Source organism: Prionailurus viverrinus, chromosome A1, assembly GCF_022837055.1.
Source record: "Prionailurus viverrinus isolate Anna chromosome A1, UM_Priviv_1.0, whole genome shotgun sequence".
NCBI classification, from domain to species: domain Eukaryota; kingdom Metazoa; phylum Chordata; class Mammalia; order Carnivora; family Felidae; genus Prionailurus; species Prionailurus viverrinus.
The window spans coordinates 110517458-110540546 of record NC_062561.1 but is presented as its reverse complement, the minus strand read 5'-3'; the positions used below and the strand labels follow the sequence as shown (position 1 = coordinate 110540546).

Genomic DNA, 23089 nt, shown 5'->3' with positions numbered 1-23089 from the left:
ATTAGGTATCCAGTGTCTCACCTTTTTTACTCCAGTCGTTGCTCCTTGGCAGCAGATGCCCAGGATTCAGATAATCACGCAGCTGCTTCCTGGGAATCTCTGTCCATAGCTCTGGAGACCCCCTACTCTCTTCGTCCCGCTTCATCCCCTTCTGGGGCCAATAATGGGATCACACAGAGCCAAGAGGAGTGGCTCAAGTCAAAATGAATGGTAGGGCATCTGGCACCAGGTAGGAAGGATTCAGGGGTGGGGGAGGCAACACTCTCTCCCCAACCGGGGGCTAGAGGCCCCGCCCCCAGGAGGCGGTCATTGTCTCTCTGCTCCTTGGCCTCCCTTCAGCATTTTCCTCAGGAGCCTGGGTTCTTGGCAGGTAAGGAAGGACAAGAAAGGAGATTCTTCCACAGCCCGCGAATACTTATTCTTTGCACTGCCAGTGGGACTTCAAAAGGCAAATGACATGCCTGGCGTTCATCACACTTTTACCCCTCTTGTTTGTCATGAACGTCTTCCACAACCATCATCTCATGTGACGGACAGGACTGGTGTGGTCCCCATTTTACCGAAGAAGAAACTGAGGCTCCTAGGCTTTAAGTCTTTCAGGGTCAATATGAGCTACACGATGGGCATCACCTGGGAGATTGCTACACCTGTGGGCTCTCAAGCCCCATTCCAGCCCCACTCAACCAGAACCTGCCTTCTAGCAAGATCCCCAGCCGAGTGTGACAAGTACTGGGCTGGGTAATTCTCCAAGGTCTGGGGTCCGTCCAACATTCGTTTGCAACTAGCGATGCCGCACTCTGAGTGATAAGAATCGAAGGGCTTACTAGCAGAAGCCCATAAAAGATCCCCTGCTTTCTGGCCGGAGGCCTCTGTTAAACCACACCTATTGTGCTTTTAGCTACTGTGAAGGACAGGAGATGGCTGACTGTGTTCTCCAAGTTCTGGGACTACTTCAGGACTGATGGCGTTAAGGAGGCTGACCCAAGGCAAAGGAAGAGGGATGCCGCCCCCGTGTGGCAGCCTCGACACTGCAGCTCCATCGATCAGCACTAGATGCAGGGGGCCCTCCAGAGTCTCAGCGAGCCAGTGCTACCCCAAATAATGCTCTATTCGGAGCCATTTATTTTTGGAGTGCGAGAGCCCCATATTCTTGTTAAACAACTTTCCAGAAGATTAACATTCGTCAAAATAGCTGGAGTTGGAATTCCCGGCTCTGTGCACTTCTCCTGCTTGAGCCCTTTCCTCATCCAGAAAGTGGAGACTTGGGCTTGGGATACGGTTTGAAGTCTAGTTCTAATGCTTTGGGCTTGTTATTCACTGGAAATATTACCCTTCCGTGTTCAAGCATTCCCCGAGCGCCCATACCACCTGGGGGGCCATTGTGACCCAGGCGGGGTCCACCCTTCAGTTGCAAGAGGTCGAGTAGACCAGAATAGGACCAGTCCAAGGGAAGGCCACCTGCCTGGTCTGGGGCTGCCTTTACTACTGTGGGGCGCCGTACATCTTCTGAGTCCTGGCCCACACAGCCCTCCAGGTCCTCACGGCCATCTCAGCTGAGTCCTACAAGTCTCCCCACTTCCGCCGCTTGCCCTCAAAATTGCTCTGCTGAGATTCACATCTTGGAAGCTGAGTCATTGAGATGGTTTTCCAAGTGTTTGCAGTTTTCTCTTCCCCCAAGCATTAGCCAAGTCTTAACTGAATAGACCGATTTATTTAAAATTTTCAAGTGCAAGTAGAAAAAAACGACGGAAGTAGTGAGTACAGGCCGGCTAACTTGTGGTAAGAAAAGGATTTTAGGTGCTCTCTCTCCCTCCATTGATCCAGGACTCCATATCCAACAGCACACCTGGACTTTGGAGAATATAAATCCCAACACATCCAGTAAAAATGTCCAAACACAACGCTATATATCCTTAATTTTTCTGCTTGTTGTGCTTGATCCTAGGAAATCCCACCGAGGACTTGGAAGTACATACCCGCCCATTTTCCTTCTCTATCCTTCTAGCAGGTGCCAAAAGTGGAATGACAGGGTCAGGATTAGCCTGGCACTTGCCCATGGCTGTTGGACAAATCTGGAAAGCAGTCTGTCTTTCCCAGTCCTCTGAGGGCTCCCCTTCCCTGAGCCCTCAGAAATTTACTCCATCCTTTCTCCTCCAATAGTTACTCCTCCCACAGACAGCATGGCCATGTTTCCATTTTGCCTCCAAGCCTGCTAACGAAGTCCCCTCCTTCACTTCTCCACATATGACACCTACTCCAGATAGCAGTGACCAGCTCACAGAGGACAAAGGCACTGATGGTCATGTCCCAGTCTGCTCCAGTCAGAAGCAAAGGAGAAGCACCACAGAAGGAATGCACTGGCCACACCAAGACAGCCATGGTCTGCAGAAAAGTGGAGGGAAGAGGCCCCACTTGCACCCAACAGTGGACCCAGGATGCTGCCCCATCTCCGTCGTCTCCAATCTGATGTCATTCCAAGTAGGCCACGCTTCCAAATACTCTCCACCTGCAACCTCACTGCATGCCCCTGAAGCCTGGCTCCCACGCTTTGGAAGTACCCCCAACAGCATCCAACCCTGCTGGCCATAGCCACCTCTCACTTTTCAAACTCCCCTCTCCTCCCTAGCCTGCCTCAGGCACCCTCACTCTCCTCTAGCAGGTGGTTTCCTCCCGAGCTCCCAATTGCTCTCCCTGACACAAGCCTTCATTCCCTAAACCAAGAACGCGCCCCAAGCCCCAGACTGACACCAGCATCTCCACTGACTCCAACAGACTTGAAGCTCCACTTCTCCACCACATACATCTGCTACTCTAGGTTCGAAAGCGTGGAGTCATTCCTTTAAAATTTTTCTCAACATCACAAAATTCCAAAATGCTCATTACACCAATCTTAGAAAATATAAACAAGCAAACACTGACAAACAGCAGCCACCCACAATTCTACCTTGGAAAGAAACTGTTTCATTTTGAAACATCCATCTCATTTTATGCAAACACATTTCATGTTCTTTTCAAACATGGGAAGCTGTGTGCATATTCTATAACCTACATTTCTCAAGTAAAAATAGAATATTCTGAGGGCACTAGGTGGCTCAGTCAGTTAAGCATCCGACTTCGGCTCAGGTCATGATCTCACATTTTGTGAGTTTGAGCCCCAAGTCAGGCTCTGTGCAGAGCCTGGAGCCTGCTTTGGATTGTGTACTCCCTCTTTCTCTCTGCCCCTCCCCGTTCACTTTCTCTCTTTCTCAAAAATAAACATTAAAAAATTCTTAAAAATACAATATTGTTAAAGCCACTTTTAAAAGTAATGATTGAAATGTATCAAATGTACAGAGAAGAATATCATTAAAAGCCGGATCAACAAAACCTGAAGCCCCTGAAACCTGCATTGTTTTGCCATGTGATTATGCCACAAAGCTTAAATACATTTCCAGCTTCTAACATCAGAGTTCCATCTTACTTTCCAATCTTTCCTGTTTCTTCAGTACTAGGACCTACCATTTCCCATTTCTCATTTGGCTCCTTCCTTCAAACATGGATTTTTTTTTTAAATAGGCTTCACATCCAGTGCAGAGCCCAATGCAGCGCTTGAACTCAGGACCCTGAGATCAAGACCTGGGCTGAGATCAAGAGTCAGACGCTTACCAGACTGAGTCACCCAGGCACCCCAAACATGCGTCATGTTTAAAGTCCCACTAGCTCCAACCTCTCCCAGGCCCATCTCATTCTGCACAGTTGACCATCCCTAAAACACTGTCACTCTCAGGCTAAAAGATCTAAATAGCCCCCAGTGCTCCACACTAGATCCCCCTAATCAACCACACTAGATCCCCCTAATCAACCCCGCCACCTCCAACAGCTCTATGAAAACGCTTCAGGTGCTTAAAAAATTCTCAAAGGCCACTGATCTAATGCCTCTGCAAGAATCCTCACCAATGCGGTGGGAGCTTTGTAAGTTCGCGCTGAGCTGAAGCTGCCACACTGCATAACCTTCACGCTAGCTTTGGCCTCACCTCCAACCCACTCTTCCTCAGTGACATGCAGGGCACTGGTTCCTCTCCTGGGTACACAGGACTGTTACTCTTTCCACATGACCCCAACACCTCTGTTGCTCTGATGACCGCTAGCTGGTTCCAGGCTTCCCACTCACTTCATCACGTGCCTACTCCTTTCCCAAGGTCAAGAGACCCATGGGAAAGCGGACCTCTGCTGAAGTCCTGAAGTCTGACCTCAGACACACCTGCTGAAGGGGGCTGACACAGGCCCTACTGGTAGGCTGTGGCAGGTCAGCTCCTCCTAACACAACCAGAGCAAGACTCTGGAAGTGAGGCCTCCCATCCCCCCACCATGTAGTCCGGGCTCTTCAGATGGCTTCATCCCCTTTCCACACTCACTACCACCCCACATTCACACACACACACATCTGTGTACTCACACACACTATATATCCAATGGTGGCAAGGGTTACACTCTCACACTCCAGGCCACAGCGTTAACTAAAGGTGAGGGCATCAGTCCTCCACGGGGCCATAACCCACCTTCTGCTCCTGTCCAAACCCTCAAAGGAAGGACAACACAAGGGATGGATCCCCACATACCAGAGAACTGGGCCAAGACTCAACATGGGAGAACAGGAGTACAGAAATAGAGTAACTTCTTGCCACTCAGTATACTGTGCCTCAATTTTTCTTCAGATGGGGTCTCTGGCCAATGTTAACAAGTAGAATTTAGTTAAGAGGACTCCTACCACTGGAGTTTTTATTGAAAACACACATACACACAAATGTACACACGTGCGCGTGCACACACACACACACCTTTCATTAGGAAATTAAGGAAACCATTCCTCTGAGTGTAAGACAGGTTTCTTTTATTAATTTTTCCTAAACTTGTCTGTTTATTTAATGTTTATCTTAGTGTAAGAACGTGACCCGGAGCTTTAACAAACCAATTTGGATAATGCAACCTGGATAAATGCTTGTCTGCAAACAAGTCCTCAATTACCATACACTCTCTGGCCTGGCCTCCAAGTTAATCCAATTGGTTTTAAGGCCTGTCTAAACAGAGAGCAAGCAGACCACATCATCTTATTTCTAGTTTAAACTTTAAACTTCAGTTTTACCCCCATCCCAACACCCGCACCCTCCCCCACACAAAAAGGTTTTTTAGAAGAAATGGCCATTAAAGGACGAGTCAGTTGCATAAGAATTGGCTTAATCCTGCAGCCAGCAAGCCAAAGTTAGCTATTGGCCTCAGCGCAGGCCAGCTGGAACTCAAAGCATGACGGGTAGAGAATGAATAGAGGACACTCTAAGAACAGGGCCAAGTCCTGGTGCCAGAGGCTTCCATGTGTGCTTACACACCAACATAAATACACTTCCACCTTCCTCCTCTATGCACTGTTTCTCTAGAGCACTTCAGAAACTTACAACACTCTGAAAGTTTTTAGTGCAGACAGGGACAGAAACTTATTCTAAATAGGCAAAGCATCTTATTTCTAACAGCATAGGCCAAAATTAACAGAGAGGCACTCTGTCACACAGATAACAATTACAAAGATCCAAAATGTAACCGATGAAGCTTGTAATATAGCTTCTAAGGCAGGTACCAGCTGTAGCCTCTAATACAGGCTTCCCTTGGAGTTTCCAAATGCTTCCCTATCAACACTGCCCTATAGGGCAGTCACAGGGAATGCTTTGGTGCACCTGACATTGGCCGCACAGAAAGAATGCGGTGATGGTGAAATCAGGCACCGCACTTAACACTAATTTCAGACTCACCCAGTACAATCCAGTGTATCTTAGGGGTTTTTTTGTATGATCTGTCAGCTGTTTAACACATAAATTGGCAGGTTCGTGGCAGGTATTAACACTTAACACACAGTGACTGTGAATGAGCTAAAAAGCACTTTTAACTCTTGTCCTAGGACTTCAAGCTATACTTCAAATTTACACAGAACATCTCTCACCTGAATGAGCAGGCCAGGATACAAATCTTTACACCATAATTAACAAGAATCAATTCCTCAGTTCAATTTACCATGCCTATATCCAACAATACATCTATCCAATTCTAACTTCCCAACGAGAAAATGATTTAGACTTGATGCTTGGGGCATTATAGTGAATGTACTTTCAGGAATATTCTTTCTCAGGAAGAGCTTCCAGGTCCAAAATCCTCAGTTATCCACTTGCTGCAGGTGAAGGGGTCCATTTCCCCAAGAGCAGCACAAGCATTTGTAAGAGGAGCTCCTCTCCTGGGGGCGGGGGGAGGGGGAGGGGGAGGTGTCCCAGTGGAGTGAAGCAGCAGGGAAGGAGCTCAGAGAGCACACTTCTCATGTTCTGCTATGTTAATTAACCCATGCCATGCCATGCTCTAGCCCTCAGAAAGAGGGGGACCCCAGCCCCATCCCCACACCAGGCAGGGAGCCTTCATGGCAATCTCTCCAACAGATTTCTGAAGCACAGTTTCCAGAGTTCCTGCCACACAGGTCACAATGAAAAGTCTGCTTGACAGGTAGTTAGAGCTTTTGCTATAGCTCAGCCTTCCAAAACAAACTTATCTTTGTGTAAGCATGATTAAACATAAGAGGAGTGAAGCAGAAGCTCGGTAAGTAAGACTAACTGGGCTTCTAAATAGTACCATTATGAAAAAGATACAATGCACTTAATTTCTGTATCTAACTATTTAGAAGTCAAAATGCTCCATACATTACCTATATCCCCTCCCCCGAAATCCCCTAAAAACTGACTAAGAAATCTCCAGTATTTGATTGCTCTAGTTGATATTTAGAACAAAGTTGACAACTTAAAGCTTTATAATAGTCTGTTTTAATATAAACAATTGTTGGAATCAATCAATGTCCATTTCAGGAAGCTTCTTGTCTGAATCCGAAGGCACAGCTGTGTCTGTACCCTGCTCGGCAGCCTGAGGGCCTGGGCTGTCTCCTTGTCCATCCACTGGTCCATTCTGCTCTGCATTTTTTTGCTCCTCTTTTGGAGGTTCCACTTTGGGTTTGGGCTTTGAAATTATAGGGCTACAGATACTCATCAGCTCCTAGAACGACAGAAGAGAAAATCGTGGGTTCTTACAAAATAACAAATTTGACGTGACCCACTCAAATGAACCCAAGCCCACCGTCTCCCAACCAGAAGCCAGAAACTAAGATGTAGTAACGAAGTTCCCAGCTAAGTGTCACTTTAAAGATTGTTAACAATTAATAACAAGGCTGACAAGAAAAGATAATTAAATATCAAGGCTATAAATTACCTTAATTTTAGCTTCAATCTCTCTTGCCTTGACAACTGGATCCACGGTCAGACTCTGCTTGTTCTGCAGATTCAGTTTGTTATTCATCCACTCCATGGCTTCATTTGTGCTTTTCTCCACCTTCATCATGTCTGCAGCATCCAAATGGTCATACTGGTCCTCCTGCAACCAGGAGACAACCAGACAAGGGTCAAAGGATGATACTCTACCCACCCAAATATCCAGTTGTCTGCCATCTTTCAGAAAGTTACAGGCTTTTCAAAAATGAAGCATATTTAGCCTCACAATCTCAATAGAAATTCAATTCCTTAAAAAAAATTTCAAGAAAGAGTAACCCCAATTTTTAAAATACTAAGGAAACAGACTTAAGGGCCAAATATACACATAAGATAGCAATTAAAAGACTTCAACAGCATAAAAAGCACAGGCCTGACACACAATCTTATGAAGATAATTTCACAAACATGACATTACAGGCCATTAGATAGGAGAACTGAAGTTTAGGCATACTAGTGAGGAACCAGAACAATAACAAAAACAATTTTATAAAGGAGACCTTTCAGAAGCAAATTCTTTTTCAATAAATAAGCCCAATTTATCACTCAAAGCTTCTTACACTGACAGACCATCAAGAACCTGGACTATAGTGAGTGGTTAAGAACCCATACTTTGTGGGGCCAGACGTCAGGCCAAACCCCAGCCCCTTCAATAATAATTTGGGAGGGGTGCCTGGGTAGCTCAGTTGGTTAAGTGTCCGACTTCGGCTCAAGTCATGATCTAACCTTTTATGAGTTCAAGCCCTACATCAGGCTCTGTGCTGACAGCTCAAAGCCAGGAGCCTGCTTCGGATTCTGTGTCTGTCTCTCTCTGCCCCTCTCACACCTGCACTCTGTGTCTCTCTCTCAAAAATAAACATTTAAAAAATTTTCCATAACAAACCAAACTGTATGCCTAATCGTTCTCAGAAAGACCAGGATAGAGCAGATTAAGTAAATGATAAGCATTTCAGAGCAAGAAAAGGAAACTGAACAATACTGCTCACTTCCAGATTCTACCTGTTAAAACAGAGCAGCAAATCACAGCGTTCTTAGTAAGAGTCAATAAAATATCATACACATTACACTAACATCCAAAAAACAAAACAAAAAACCGAGCAGTATTATTGAACAATAGTTGAAACGAAGAAAAGAAAAGAAAAGAAAAGAAAAGAAAAGAAAAGAAAAGAAAAGAGCTGTTATGCCTCAAAACTTAACTCTACCAAAGTAAAAGTAGGGAAAGGAACAACAACAACAACAAAAAAATAGATACCTTGTTTTTGAAAGAGCTGATTACTTTCATATACTGTTGGATTTGTTTCCCTAGTTCTTCAAATAATTTTGGTCTTTCTTCAGATTCCTGGAATCGCATCTTAATAGGGTGACCTAGATTCTTAACAGATGAAAGAATGCTTAAACTATCAAAGTAGTATTGTCTCTACTATTACCGAGATCTACTATGGAATACATTTCATTTCCATGTGCTATATATAAAAAGCCCAATAATGCTCCCCAGCCCAGTGAAATATATCCTTAGGCTAAATATGAGAATATACCTCTATACTGGTTCCATGTGGAGCCACAGTTCAACTTGTCACTGGAGTCCTAATTTTCAAAACACAGTGGGGAGACAACCCAAAAATAGGTGCCTCCCGATAGTGATACACAATCCTAAGTATGAAGCACATGTGCCAAAAAAACAGTTTGTAAATTAAATCTGAAGTCTCTAGTTCTAACCATGAATTTATTAGATGGCAATAAACACCACAGAAGTAAATTAGACAGTAATAAGCACAAAAACAAACAAAAAAAACTAGATCAGATTTTCTAGTTTTTTTGTCTTGTTTTGTGTTTAATAACTAAGAGGGCAGAAAGAGAACTACACAGATTGAGGAGACAAAGGAGCATGTATGGTCCTTATGGGGTTCCTGAGTCAAACTAACTAAAAAATACTTTATAAAACAACTGGAACTTGAAAACTAAATACACAGTAACATTAAAGTGGTATTAAAGGAGCGCCTGGGTGGCTCAGTTGGTTAAGCATCCGACTTCGGCTCAGATTATGGTCCCAGAGTTTGTGGGTTTGAGCCCCACATTGGGCTCTGTGCTGACAGCCCAGAGCCTGGAGCCTGATTCGTATTCTGTGTCTCCCTCTCTCTCTCTGTCCCTCCCCTACCCACCTCCTCTCAAAAATAAACATTTAAAAAAAATTTTTAATTAAAAAATAAAAAAATAAAGGGGAGCCTGAGCGGCTCAGCCAGTTAAGCATCTGACTCTTGGTTTCGGCTAAGGTCATGATCTCACAGTTTTTGAGTTCAAGCCCCCACTTCAGGCTCTGCACTGCCAGGATGGAACCTGCTTAGGATTCTCTGTCTCCCTCTCCCTCTCTCCCCCTACCCTGCTCACTCTCTCTCAAACTAAATAAACATTAAAAAGGGGGGTGGGGGTGGTAGGGGGGGATACGAAAGAATTTTTTAATGTAATAATGATATATAGTTTAATGTTGCATTTTCTTTTAAATACATACTGAAATATTTTCAGATTAAATACAACACAAAAGACTTTCATCAAATACCTAGGAGTGGAAGGGAGCAAAAATGAAACAAAATTGGTCATCAACTGACAAAAGTTGAAACTACTGTTCTACTTTACTGCGTTTGAACATCGCCCATAATAAAAACTAAAACAAAAAACTCAATCTGAAGGATCTCTCTGGAAGCTCTTAGGATCCTTCCAGAATGACAGGAAATTTGAAGGCACGGTCCTTGAGCAATTCCATTTCAGAAGGGAGTCACAATGGCCCAGTTTGACAACAAAGTAATCCACAGAAAGGTGAAAAGTTCTTCTTGTGCATTTGCATCCTTTTGCAAACAAAGGCCTCAACCTTAGATCATTTTTTGTTATTTTTTTTTAAATAAAGTTTTATTCAAACACAGTCACCTCATTCATTTGCAGCCCTTAACTCACAGAAAAGGCAATGACCCTGGATATGCACTAAAACATTCAGTGTACCAGGAATGATCCAAGGGCCTTTAGATCTTCACCCTAACATTCTCCCAACTGAACTTTTTCAGCCCCTTCATTTTTTTGTGCTTTCAACCCTAAGTTTAATGATCAGATTCTTTAATACAAAACCAGATGTTTTTGCTTTACTGAAAATCAAAGCTATATGGGGCTCCCGGGTGGCTCAGTCGGTTAAGCATCCGATTCTTGGTTTCAGCTCAAATCATGATCTCGCAGCTTCATGAGTTCAAGCCCCACATCGGACTCTGTGCTGGCAGCATGGGGCCTCCTTAAGATTCTCTCTCTCCCTCTTTCTCTCTGTCCCCCCATCCGACTCGCGCTCTCTCTCAAAATAAATACAAATAAAACTTAAAAAAAAAAAAAAAGTTACATAACAACCCTCCCCCAATTGCATTACAGTTGCCTTTAGGACAGGTTTTGCTAGGTTTTCCACCTCTGTATCAAGAATGCAATCTCCTTCAGTGAAACATTTTAAGGCTAAACTCCATTTTCAGAAAAATAATTTTGTTACTACAAGGTTCTAAAACAAAGATAATGGGGGCACCTAGGTGGCTCAGTCGGTTAGGCATCCAACTTCGGCTCAGGTCACTATCTCATGGTTCTTGACTTTAAGCCCCGCATCGATATCTGTGCTGACAGCTCAGGGCCTGGAGCATGCAGCAGAGTCTGTATCTCCCTCTCTCTCTCTGCCCCTCCCCCACTCATACTTTGTCCCTCAAAAATGAATGCTAAAAAAAAAAAAAATTTTTTTTTTTTTTTTTTAATTTAAAAATGAAAGAAAAAAAAAGGAAGCACTAGGTCCAACATGGGGGATGAACTCACAACTCCCAAGATCAAGAGTCGCATGCTCTGGAGCACCTGGGTGTCTGTCTGTCTGTCTCTGTCTCTCTCTCCCCAGCCCCCCCAAAATCACTTACTTTTAATTCTGCCAATTTATCAACATAAACTTGCTTTGGCTGGTCTTCTCCATCCTCATACAACCAGTTTTCAGTATCTTCTAATTTCAAGGTAAAACTGTTACGATCCTAAAGATGAATAAAATATAATTAGTGATGACAAAAATTAGTCAATTGGCCAGTGAAGTCAGAAGCACAGACTACAGCATCTGAATTCCCTCTAAAATATGGGGGGAGTAGGGAGACACAGACAAGACTGGCAGTATTATTTTACTTGTTACCTGCAGACAGTTTTATAATTCTCTCTGGTACGTAAGGGATAGGTTTAAAAATTTGGACACATTTGGATGTTTGAAATTTTCAGAAATACAAAAAGCATTTGAAAATATGTAAGCTATAAAAAAATAAAATCTTAAAAAAACTTTTGTAACTATGTGTAGTGACAGATGTTTAACTAGACTTATGGTCATCATTTCAGGTTTGCACATGTCACTATGTTGTACTCCTGAAACTAACATAATGTTTATGTATCAATTACACCTCAATTTTTTAAAAGTGAAATAAAATAACAGTAAGCCTCAAAGAAAAGTGAGCTGATTTTTTTTAAATACAAGGTAAATAATAGCATGCAAATGTATCAAAAAGTGATGCAACAAAAACAACAAAAAAAAAAATGATGAAGACTAGCCTTTGGGAATCATTGCACTAAAAAAATACAACACTTTTCCCCCAGAAAAGCACATTTTAATCATTTGAACATATACCTACAGATGCCAGCTCCCTTTCTACCTAATACAGCTGAGGCCACTCCCAGAAAACATGGAATAGGCAGGCACATACTTACAGCTTCACTCACAAACTTCTCATACTCGCCGCTAAGCTTGTCCCTCATCTCGTACACGTACTCTTCCACAGCATTCTTGGCATCATTCCTCTCTTTCTCCAGTTTATCCTGCATGATCATCTTACCCTGAGAACAGTACACATTAGATATTCAGACAGCTGAGACTAGGTCCTCTTTAATGTTAACTAATGTCGTCCTACAAGGAGAGAATCCTTCTTCCCCAAATCCTCTTAGCTCTGCAAATCATCCATGAATGAGAAGTGGAAATATGAGTCCTCAATAAATTATGAAGATCAACTCTGACTTTTGTAGGTGTGCTTAGAAAAAAAATAGGGGCGCCTGCGTGGCTCAGTCAGTTAAGCATCTGACTTCAGCTCAGGTCATGATCTCCCAGCTCCTGAGTTCGAGCCCTGTGTCGGGCTCTGTGCTGACAGCTCGGAGTCTGGAACCTGCTTCATTCAGATTGTGTCTCCTTCTCCCTCTCTGCCCTTAACCTGCTCACATTCTTATCTCTCAAAACTGAGTAAAAGTTAAAAAAAAATTTTTTATAATAAAAAATAGAAATTATCAATATTTAGAAACTCAAAAGCAAAAATAAGGAAGAGAATTTAAGACAAGTGAACTTTAAGAAACTATCAGCTCAATGTCACAAGGTGGTATACTCTGCAGTATTACTACACAATACCAAAGAAAAACATCAAATCATTCACACAGTGTAAATGCTATAATTCTATAAAACAAACCTAAGATCCAAGGGATACACGATATTTAAAAACCAAAAAAAAAACTAACAGCAGACAATTCAATTCAATAATTTGTGCTGCAGGGTCCCAAACCTTGCATCACTCACCATAACAAGAGTTCAGTATTGACTAGCAGTAGGGAAAGGAACTAATGAACAAAATAGCACTACCACTGATGCTTTGAGTTCTACTACCATCAACTTCCATGACCCACCTCATCAAACATGCCAAGCTCCCAAGTGAACAAACACACCCACACACCTGAACATGAACAATACCACCATTAAATCAAAGACGTAATGTTAAAGATCTCATAACACAGCTTCTAGAAATATAGACATATAATCGTAAAAGAATTTTGACATTACATGGGATTTGCCCTTGCATTACCCAAAAACCTAAAATTGCTGCCTCAAGCCCCATAAAGGTCACTAGACAAAGAGTTTGAGCTCTATGGCCATATTCATCAGTTAGCTGAATGTTCTAAGAGGCTGGAAATAACCACCTCATTTTCAATGTACAAGTTGAGCATCTCTCTGTCTATCTGCCATAACAGCTGATTCTCAATGGGCAGGTCCACAGTACTGGTCTTCACTTTTGCCTTCTTGGCTTGGGGTGGTTGGTCCATCTTTTTGTCTTTTGATCCAGCTTGAGAGGTCTAAAATAACAAGAAATCACTATTAACAAACATATATGGGCCACCTTAAACTTCCATTTCAAGAGTTCTTTTTGCTTTTTAATCACTTTGTATTCTAATCTCAATAACCTGGGGCTACTTCTTATAGTATCTGCAAAGTTAAAAATATAAATACTGTGAGTAGTCAAATCCACAGCCACAGAAGTAATGGTGGGTGCCAGGGGCTGGGGGTAAGGGACATGGGGGAATGGGGTGTTGCTGTTTAATATGCACAGAGTTTCCAAACGGCAAGATGAAAACGTTTAGAAGACTGGCTACATCACAGTGTAAATATACCGAATACTGCCAAACTGCATAAACACACACAAAACCTCCCATAATCCCACAATCAACACATAATCACAATTTTTTTTAATGTTTTAACATTTTCTTTATTTTTGAGAGACAGAGAGACAGAGCACAAGCCGGGGGGGGGGGGGGGGGCGGAGGGCAAGGGAGACACAGTCTCCTAAGCAGGCTCCAGGCTCAGAGCTGTCAGCATACAGCCCGACGCAAGGCTCAAACCCAAGAGCTGTAGCTGTGAGATAATGACTTGAGTCAAAGTCGGACACTTAACTGACTGGGCCAGCCAGACGTCCCAACACATAATCACTATTAAATCTTCTCCAATTTTCTTCCAATCTTATCTAAACATACAGATTTGGATATGATATTAGGGAAAGATATGAATTTACGGTTCAGAAACCTATTACCAATATGATTTCCAGATCGTCTATACCAATTTACATTCTCACAAAGAATCAGACAATCCACCCACCACACCCTGGCCACAAACAAGAATTTGTTCACCATCATCTATGATTTTCTTTGGGTCAATAACCTTGGTGTGCCTGGATGGCTCAGTTAGGTATCCGAGTCTTGATTTCAGCTCAGGTCATGATCTCACTCCTGGCTTGTGAATTCAAACCTCAAATCTCCATGCTGTCAATGCAGAGCCTGCTTGGGATTCTCTCTTGCTCCCTCTTTCTCTGCTCCTCTCCCACTTGCACATGAGCACTCTTGCTCTCTCTCTCTCTCAAAATAAATACACTTTATTAAAAAAAAATCACCTTATCTCACACACTTACCTATTTCTTCATATTCCCTTGGCATTTATCAACCAACATCTCTTAGCATTTTAGTGATTTTTTTTCCCTCAACTGACTTTTTCCGCTTTTTTTTAACTTTGTATTATTTGTCCATATATCTATACAAGTCTTTATTGTTAAATGTATCCCTTTTTTTCCTTTGGGATAACTTTCATTGCTTTCATGCTTTCAAAGCCCTCCCTGATCCAAAGACTGGAAAAATATTCATGTTATTTTGTTGTTGTTTTTTTTAACTACCTAACTTATCTGGAATTCAATTTGCTGTATGATACAAGGCACAATTTCAAAGCCATTTCCCCCACCTCCTATCCAAGTTAAGTCAGTTTCTAAAATTTATCATTTGCATTTAATTTCGTACTAGGAAAGGTGTCAGTTCTCAAGCCACGTCAATGAAGAAGCCTAACCAGCCCACTGAAATTTCCCACAGCTCCACAGCACTAGGAGGGGAAGGGACAGAGCACCTTTCCTTTCTCCTCGACAGTTCTCCATATACACACAAAGTACTACTCCCTCAGACTGTTGCCCTCAACCACTCACCATGAATGGTTTTCTACCTTGGAAAAGGCCTATAAGTAGGCTTTTCCACTTCCTCTGACCATTATTCTTTTTTATGATTTGCACACTCACAATAATTTCAAATATACTAATAAGCTGATGTGAAAATGAGTTAACAGCACCGCCTGGGGGCCCAGTCAATTCAGCATCTGACTCTTGGTTTCAGCTCCAGTCATGATCTCACAGTTCTGTGAGTCTGAGCTCCACATCAGGCTCTGTGCTGACAGTACAGAGCCTGCTTGGAATTCTGTCTCCCTCTCTCTCTGCCCCTCCCCTGCTCTCTCTCTCTCAGAAATAAACTTAAAAACAAAAACTTAAAAAAAAAAAAAAGAGTTTACAGACTTAAGCCATCTACAGGTTCTGCCAAACAATCAGAAATAGGTTATAAAGGTTAGACTACACATTGCAATATCCTAAGTTGAAAGAAAACACGTTTTCAATACTGACAACAAATTTAAACACGAAAACTTGGACGTCACCAAGTTAAAGAACAGGATTACAGGGGCACCTGGGTGGCTCAGTCAGTTAAGTGTTCAACTCTGGATTTGGGCTCACTCAGGTCATGATCTTGTGGTTCATGAGATCAAGCCTCAAGTCAGGCTCCATGCTGACAGCTGTTGTGGGATCCTCTCTCTCCCTCTCTCTCTGCCTGCACCACACCCACCCCCACCACGCACATGGGCGCATTCTCACTCTCAAGAATAATTTTAAAAAATAAATTAAAAAAATAGGATCGTGAAGGATTCAACAGTGTTACATATATATTTTCAAATAAGTAGTTAGGATATACCTTATTATTTAAAACACTATCTTTAGACAAAAGACAAGTGTCAGATAACAAAATTTGAAAAAATTATGTCCCATTTATCAGTAAAAAATAAATTATAGGTAGGATGACTAACAGCAACAGCCATTCAGAAACCAACAAGAACCAATCACAACCTAGCAAAACTAGTTTCTGAGTACATTCTTCCCACATACCAAATGGACTACAGTTCAATGTTCTAGCCAAACACTTTCCAAACACACTACAAAATCTTGCTTAAAAGTTTCAAATACATGGAGAATTCCTAACACAGCTGACCCTTGAATAATACAGGTTTGAACCGCACAGGTCCATGCATATATGGATTTCTTTTTGAAACAGTACAGTACTCCAAGTGCATGGTCTCTGCTTTATGACTTTCTTAGTAACATTTTTTCTCTAGCTTATCTTCTTGTAAGAATACAATATTTAATACATGTAACATACAAAAGGAGTTAATCAACTACTTACTTTGTGACTAGTAGGGCTTCTGGTCAACAGTAGGCCACCAGTCAACTTTTGGGGGAGCCAGACGTTATACACAGGCTTTTTACTGCATAGGGGTCAGGATCCTTAACCTGCGCATTATTCAAGGGTCAAATGCATAACTACCTTCGAAGATGCACTATCTCAGCCAAACCATCGATGTGAAGAGATTACAAATCACATTCACAAACACAACTATGGGGCACCTGGGTAGGTTGAGCACCTGACTCTTGATTTCGGCTCAGGTCATTATCTTGCAGTTTGTGGGAACAAGTCCCATGCTGGGCTCCATGCCGACACCATGGAACCTGCTTGGGATTCTCTCACCCTTTCTCTGCCCCTCCCCCACTCATGCCCTCCGAATCTCAAAAAAAAAATAATTACACACACACACACACACACACACACACACACACACACACACAACTTATACCTCCATTTCTTCAGACTCTGCCTTATTCTCTGCTGGCGTGTGCTGCTGCTGCTGCTCTTCAGCATGTGGTTCCTCCTGATCCACTTGCATCTTCTGAAAAACAGGTCGTATCAAATCCCGAAACTAGGAAACACTAATGAAAGAGTAAGCAACCCTCCTAACACAGAGGCAAAATCACATGGTAGGTAATTCCTGCTCAATTATCAGCACTCAGAATACCTAGACTCCAATTCCAGCTATGACATATGTTATCTCTAATAGGGAAGTCTTCCTCTCTGGATCTCAGTTCATACATCTGCACAAGGGAGTTAACAGTTGTTATGTAAACCAGGGTGGCTGTGGAACTACTATGTAAACCACAGCAGTGTACTTTACTACTTTGTAAACTCATCTGATGCAGTGTGGCAATATTTAACAGATGTTTCTGAAGAGAAAGGAGTTTCTCCCAGCTTCCTCATGAGTAAATTTCTCTCAAAAGTCTGGAGACTTTCAAGTTTTTAAATTAGTCTTTTCATCCTCCCAAGTACAACCACTGCATGTATTAGGGGAGCTGAACACCTTCAGAATTCTGTTAAAAGAACAAAGGCTGACAATAATGATAAAACAAAGTTTGTGGAGACCTCAATTCTTGGCTCTCAATGCCTTCAGCACATTAGAATGACCTCGGAGGCTTCTAAAACTGATACCTGGGCCTTAATCCAGACCAACTCAATAAAATCTCTGGAGACTCAGTAGTTTCATAAAGCCTTGATTTTGATGCACAAGAAGGATGAGGCCCAGTGCATGATTCCAATGAGAATACAATCTACTTGTGAAAATAACTGAGACTCCAAGCATTCTTCAGTAATCAGAATCAAAAATAACTCAACTGAGGGGCGCCTGGGTGGCGCAGTCGGTTAAGCGTCCGACTTCAGCCAGGTCACGATCTCGCGGCCCGTGAGTTTGAGCCCCGCGTCGGGCTCTGGGCTGATGGCTCAGAGCCTGGAGCCTGTTTCCGATTCTGTGTCTCCCTCTCTCTCTGCCCCTCCCCCGTTCATGCTCTGTCTCTCTCTGTCCCAAAAATAAATAAATGTTGAAAAAAAAATTTAAAAAAAAAAATAACTCAACTGAAAGATTGTATAAAGACGTATCTGCTTGAATAAGGGAACACCTGTAAACTCACCCTCAGCACTCTGTCACAAAGTTCCTCCTTTGCCACCCAGTAAATTTGCTAGAATTTCTAGCCAAGTCACCTCTAGTATAAAACATCCAAATTACCTCTTCCTCCTTTGCATTCTGATCTGTTTCCATCGGTTCCTCATTTTCCTCAAACTTGAGCACTTCCACTAGAGATGCACTAGACACACTGAAGATGCCATGGACATTTACTCGCACCTTGACTTTCACTTTCGAACTGGAGCCATCAGACTGAGGAGTGACTTTCTGAACTAAAAACTGAGCTAGGGACATATGAGACAAAAGAGAAAATATGACCTGAGAGGACGAATTCAAACATGAATATATGCCTATATCGCCAGGTTATGCCCATTTCCCAGTGATAAGTCAGTAACATGATGCTTCAAATACTCTTACAAGCTTACATGATCATCAGATTTCTCCTTCTTCTTTCACAAATAGTCAAACTCTTAGTACCTTGTCCCAATTAAGGATTCAAACGTCTCCTAACCCTCCAAACATTCCCTTACCATTGGTCCCTTACTACAATTCATCTTTATATGCCACTGCCAGATAAGTTCCTAAACCGATGTCACCTTCTCCACTACTGAAACAAAAAACAAATCCAGGGGGGGCGCCTGGGTGGCCCAGTCGGTTAAGCGTCCGACTTCAGCCAGGTCATGATCTCGTGGTCCGGGAGTTCGAGCCCCGCGTCAGGCTCTGGGCTGATGGCTCGGAGCCTGGAGCCTGTTTCCGATTCTGTGTCTCCCTCTCTCTGCCCCTCCCCCGTTCATGCTCTGTCTCTCTCTGTCCCAAAAATAAATAAACGTTGAAAAAAAAAAAAATTAAAAAAAAAAAAAAAAAAACCCAGGGATTCCATACTGCTTCTGGCATTTACCAAAAAAACTGCCATATACGGAGTCAGTTAGTATACCAGAGTTTTACTTAAGTTTTATAATTCACAAACCTCTGCAAAATATGAATGATCGTTCTTATTTCAGTTTATAAATGAGGAAAACAGAGATTACCTTTCCCATAGCTTCTAAGTATCATTCACGGTATTCCTATACTTGACTCATGCATTCTAATTCTGTAATTATCATGTAACTCTAATTTCTCTCTCTTTACCTGGTATTATTTCCAGATTGTAAGAGTTTCTGAGAGTCTCTGAAGACTCTAACCAACATGGATCCATGACCTAGGGTACTGATGTAACAATTTCCTAATGATTTTCTGTGTATAACTCTGTGTTATGGTCAAAACTGAATTTAACTCTTTTTCAGTATCTAGGAATATTATGTGCAAGGTATACCCACTATGTTCATTAACCAAGAAATAACTGCCCACATAATAGGAGACCAAATGAAATAATAACCATCCTGCTAGTACTGAACTGGTAAAAAGACTGGCAGAGGTTTTTTGTGTATGAACTAAACTTCAGAATATTGTATTTGCCCTGCTATCCCAGTTCTCCCAAGTACTTTTTTTTTTTAATTCCCAACTCTACTTACCTATAGCAGGATCTGGATAGGGCAAATCCTGCGGAGAGCTATAATAGGCCTCAAGAGTGAAAGGTTCCTTTCTATAAAAGGTGAGTACTTTAGAGAAAGGAGCAGCATGATTTTTTGTAAAGACTTCACAGTCACTAGATAAAGGAAAAAGACAAAAACACACCAATTTAAGATATTCCTGAATACTTTTACCAATGTATGCTATGTTAGTAATTATAGCATGGCTCTAGTTACTCTTCTCTTGCTCTCATCTGGCATCATTTCCAGGATAGAAGAGCTTCCAAGGAAAATAAAAAACCGACATGTCTATCTATACATACGTATAAAATCAATTTTAAGAAAAGGAATATACTTCAATAAGCACATAAAAGTCTTCAATTATTTCAGTCGGATCAACAGGAAACTAAATAAGGACACAAATTTATTCTCAAGACTAAAGCAAGGCATGACTCTGCTTCATGCACTGTGACAAAACGTTACGGATTTGTAAAAGGTGAAACAGAGGGCAATATTTTACTCAGACCTAACACTAAGTTAACTTTAAATATAAAAATAATTAATAAATGTTATTACCTTGACCCTTCTTCAGCTGGAGAATTCCATCTCAGAGATATTGGATATGGTACTACATCAGTTATAGAAAATTCTCTGACTTTGAAAGCAGGCGATAAGATTGCACACTAGAATAATAATTTTTAAAAATTCCATATGACAAGTACAGACATTATGAACTATTATGAGATGTATAAATAATAACTTCAAAAAACCATCAATGGTTTTTAAGTATTTACATTAATTATTTAATGATGTCTGAGTAAGTGGTTTTAAAAACTTGTTATCATTTGTCAAATTATCTTCCAGCCATTACTTACCATTTTCCCATTAACTTAAACCTTTATTTAACTGATGTAGAAAATTACTTCATATACAGACGATTAGTATGCCAAATTCTCATAATATCTCAGGCTTACATATGCTTCTAATAAATTAATTTATCTTACTGTGTATTACAGGGTACAATTCCATTTATCAATACCACCTGTGATATCCATTTTAAAAACTAAAATTTCAGAACCTTACACCTACAGATCATCCTGAGGTGACCTCAGATTATTAGTGAATACAGAAAAGCAAAGCCATCTGGGAACAATAACCTATAAATGGCTGGCTACCTATGAAAGAAAGCTCACCTGCAACGCACAGCCTCGAGTGACCGCTTCATCAGCATTTAATGTTGTACTAAGTTCTTTTCCAAAAAATTTGCTGATCTTCTCTTTCACTGCAGGGATTCGTGTCGCACCACCAACTATCTCCACTGCATAAATATCTTCTTTCTTTAACTCTATTTTAAGATGATTAGAAGATATAGATTAAAACAATCTTTAGTACTTTATGGGGCAGCAGGGTGGCTCAGTCAGTTAAGTGTCTGACTCTTGATTTCAGCTCAGGTCATGATCGCACAATTTGTGAGACTAAGCCCCATGACAGCCTCTGCACTGACAGCATAGAGCCTGCTTGGGATTCTCTCTCTCCCTCCTTCTGCCCCTCCCACACACATATATGCATCACATGCGTTCTCTCTTTCTCTCAAATAAAATCTTTAAAAAATTTTTTTAATTAAAAAAAAAAAAAATAAATTAGTACTTTGCATTGAAATAAAAGAGCAATGTAACATCTTAACACAAAGTAACTTAAAATGTAACAAAACTGCACCACTCCTTCACCCCACAGCCACCACCACCACTACCCATACATACATACATACATATACATACACACACACACACACACACACACACACACACGCACGCGCGCTCTGGGGGGCAGTGGGGGGGGGGGGGGGATTCCAAGCAGGCTCAGCCTGCACAGCCAGCCAGCACAAAGCCTGATGTGGGGCTGGAACCTGTGAACTGTGAGATCATGACCTGAGCCGAAGTCGGGCGCTTAACCTCCTGAGCCACCCAGGTGACCCAAGTATGTTATGTTTTAATGCACAAAATAACAAGGACAGTGTGGCACAATACTGGAACTTAAGACGTGAATGCCAGGAATACTCAATGCCCTGCAGTGTACAGGCCCTGTAATCTCTGAAACAGTACCAAAGAATTGTTTAAACACCAATACTTAAGCTAGCCAAAGGAAAAATAAGAGAGCCTTGAAATACTGAGTGATCCTGATGTGACATGAAAGAAAAAAGCATTCAAAGCACGTCTAGCCACCTGAATATTCCATCTAGAACGTTAATAATACAGGTACGGCCTCCTTATAAAAGAAGTAAAGAAGGTGCACATCAAACGTCTTCAGTCATTCATAAAATACTAACACCACATTTTATGCAATAAATACTATGTTGAGAAGGGCTATTTAAAGAAATGGATATCCCAGTATGGAAAAGTACATGCCAGTGTGCCATAGTCACTCTGATTTAAGAGCTGGGCCTTTGTCAAGATGACAGTATATCTCAACACACTGAAATACTCAGCAACCAACACAACAGTGGATTCCAAATAAAAGTATGTTGAAGGTTTTAGAAAAATTAAGGATACATTCCTAAATCAAACTTCTACTTTTAGCTAGAGATAAAATTAAAGCATCCTGTTAAAATAGCTTTGTGGTTATCACATCCTCCCTTTGCTGTATTTCTCAGTCAGCAAAAGATTCACTGACAGAAAAGGCTTTAAGACTAGAATAAGCAGCAATGCAAAAGACAATTTTTACCAATAAATGAGATGCTTATATCCACCTGAGTCTGAATTAACTCGAGAAAAGTATTAGATTTCACTGGACAATATGATCAAAAGGGTGGGGGCTGGGGTGCTCCAGAGGAAAAATACAGATAACAAGAGGCTTCATGCAGCAATAAAGCAGTTCATACAATGAAAATGTATATAACTTCAACAAAAAGTTATAAATGACATTTTCCAAAGAGCCTGAATTATACAAACAACTCAGTCACAATAATACTTACTGGCCTGTTCCAAAACACTACGAAGTGGTGGCTCCACTCTAGCTAAGAGATCATCGCACATCTCCAGAAATTTGCCTCTATGAAAAAAACAGCAATAGGTTCAAATCACATTCCACTTTTATGTGGGGAATACATGGCTATAATCAAAAGGTAGGTAATAACAAGTATTGGCAAGAATGTAAAGAAACTGGACCCTTCACATATTCCTGGTGAGAATGCAAAATGGTATAGCTACTTTGGCAAAGGATTTGTCAATTCCTCAAAATATTAAACACAGTGTTACCGTATGACCCAACAATTCCACTCCAGGTATACAACCAAACTAACTGAAAACACAAGTCCACACAAAAAATTGCACATAAATATTCTTCACAACAGTCAAAAAAGTAGAAAAAAACCTAATGTCCATCAAGCAGTATTCAGGAATAAAAAGGAATGAATACAGTAACAGAGACTAATATTAGTTAAAAGATGGTTATTAAACTTTTAAAAAATTATGTGAGGTGAAAGAAGCCAATCAAAAAAGAACACATATTAGGGGCGCCCAGGTGACTCAGTGGATTAAGAGCCTACTCTTGAT

General features: G+C 41.5%; 1 protein-coding gene across 2 annotated transcripts in view; it reads right to left on the bottom strand.

Moving 5' to 3' along the window:
• Window positions 1-6807: 6807 nt before the first annotated feature.
• The window catches only part of HSPA4 (heat shock protein family A (Hsp70) member 4), a 45592-nt gene continuing 29310 nt past the window's right edge, over window positions 6808-23089 (bottom strand). For both annotated transcript variants that reach the window (XM_047864128.1, XM_047864139.1), the window contains 12 exons: window positions 22510-22586; window positions 20732-20883; window positions 20115-20221; window positions 19542-19675; window positions 18133-18314; window positions 16876-16968; window positions 13317-13469; window positions 12069-12194; window positions 11246-11353; window positions 8578-8697; window positions 7270-7431; window positions 6808-7056 (listed from right to left, as the gene is read on the bottom strand). In XM_047864128.1, the coding sequence (XP_047720084.1) occupies window positions 6853-7056; window positions 7270-7431; window positions 8578-8697; window positions 11246-11353; window positions 12069-12194; window positions 13317-13469; window positions 16876-16968; window positions 18133-18314; window positions 19542-19675; window positions 20115-20221; window positions 20732-20883; window positions 22510-22586 (1618 nt within the window). In that variant the 3' untranslated portion in view covers window positions 6808-6852. The remainder of the gene's footprint in view (window positions 7057-7269; window positions 7432-8577; window positions 8698-11245; window positions 11354-12068; window positions 12195-13316; window positions 13470-16875; window positions 16969-18132; window positions 18315-19541; window positions 19676-20114; window positions 20222-20731; window positions 20884-22509; window positions 22587-23089) is intronic.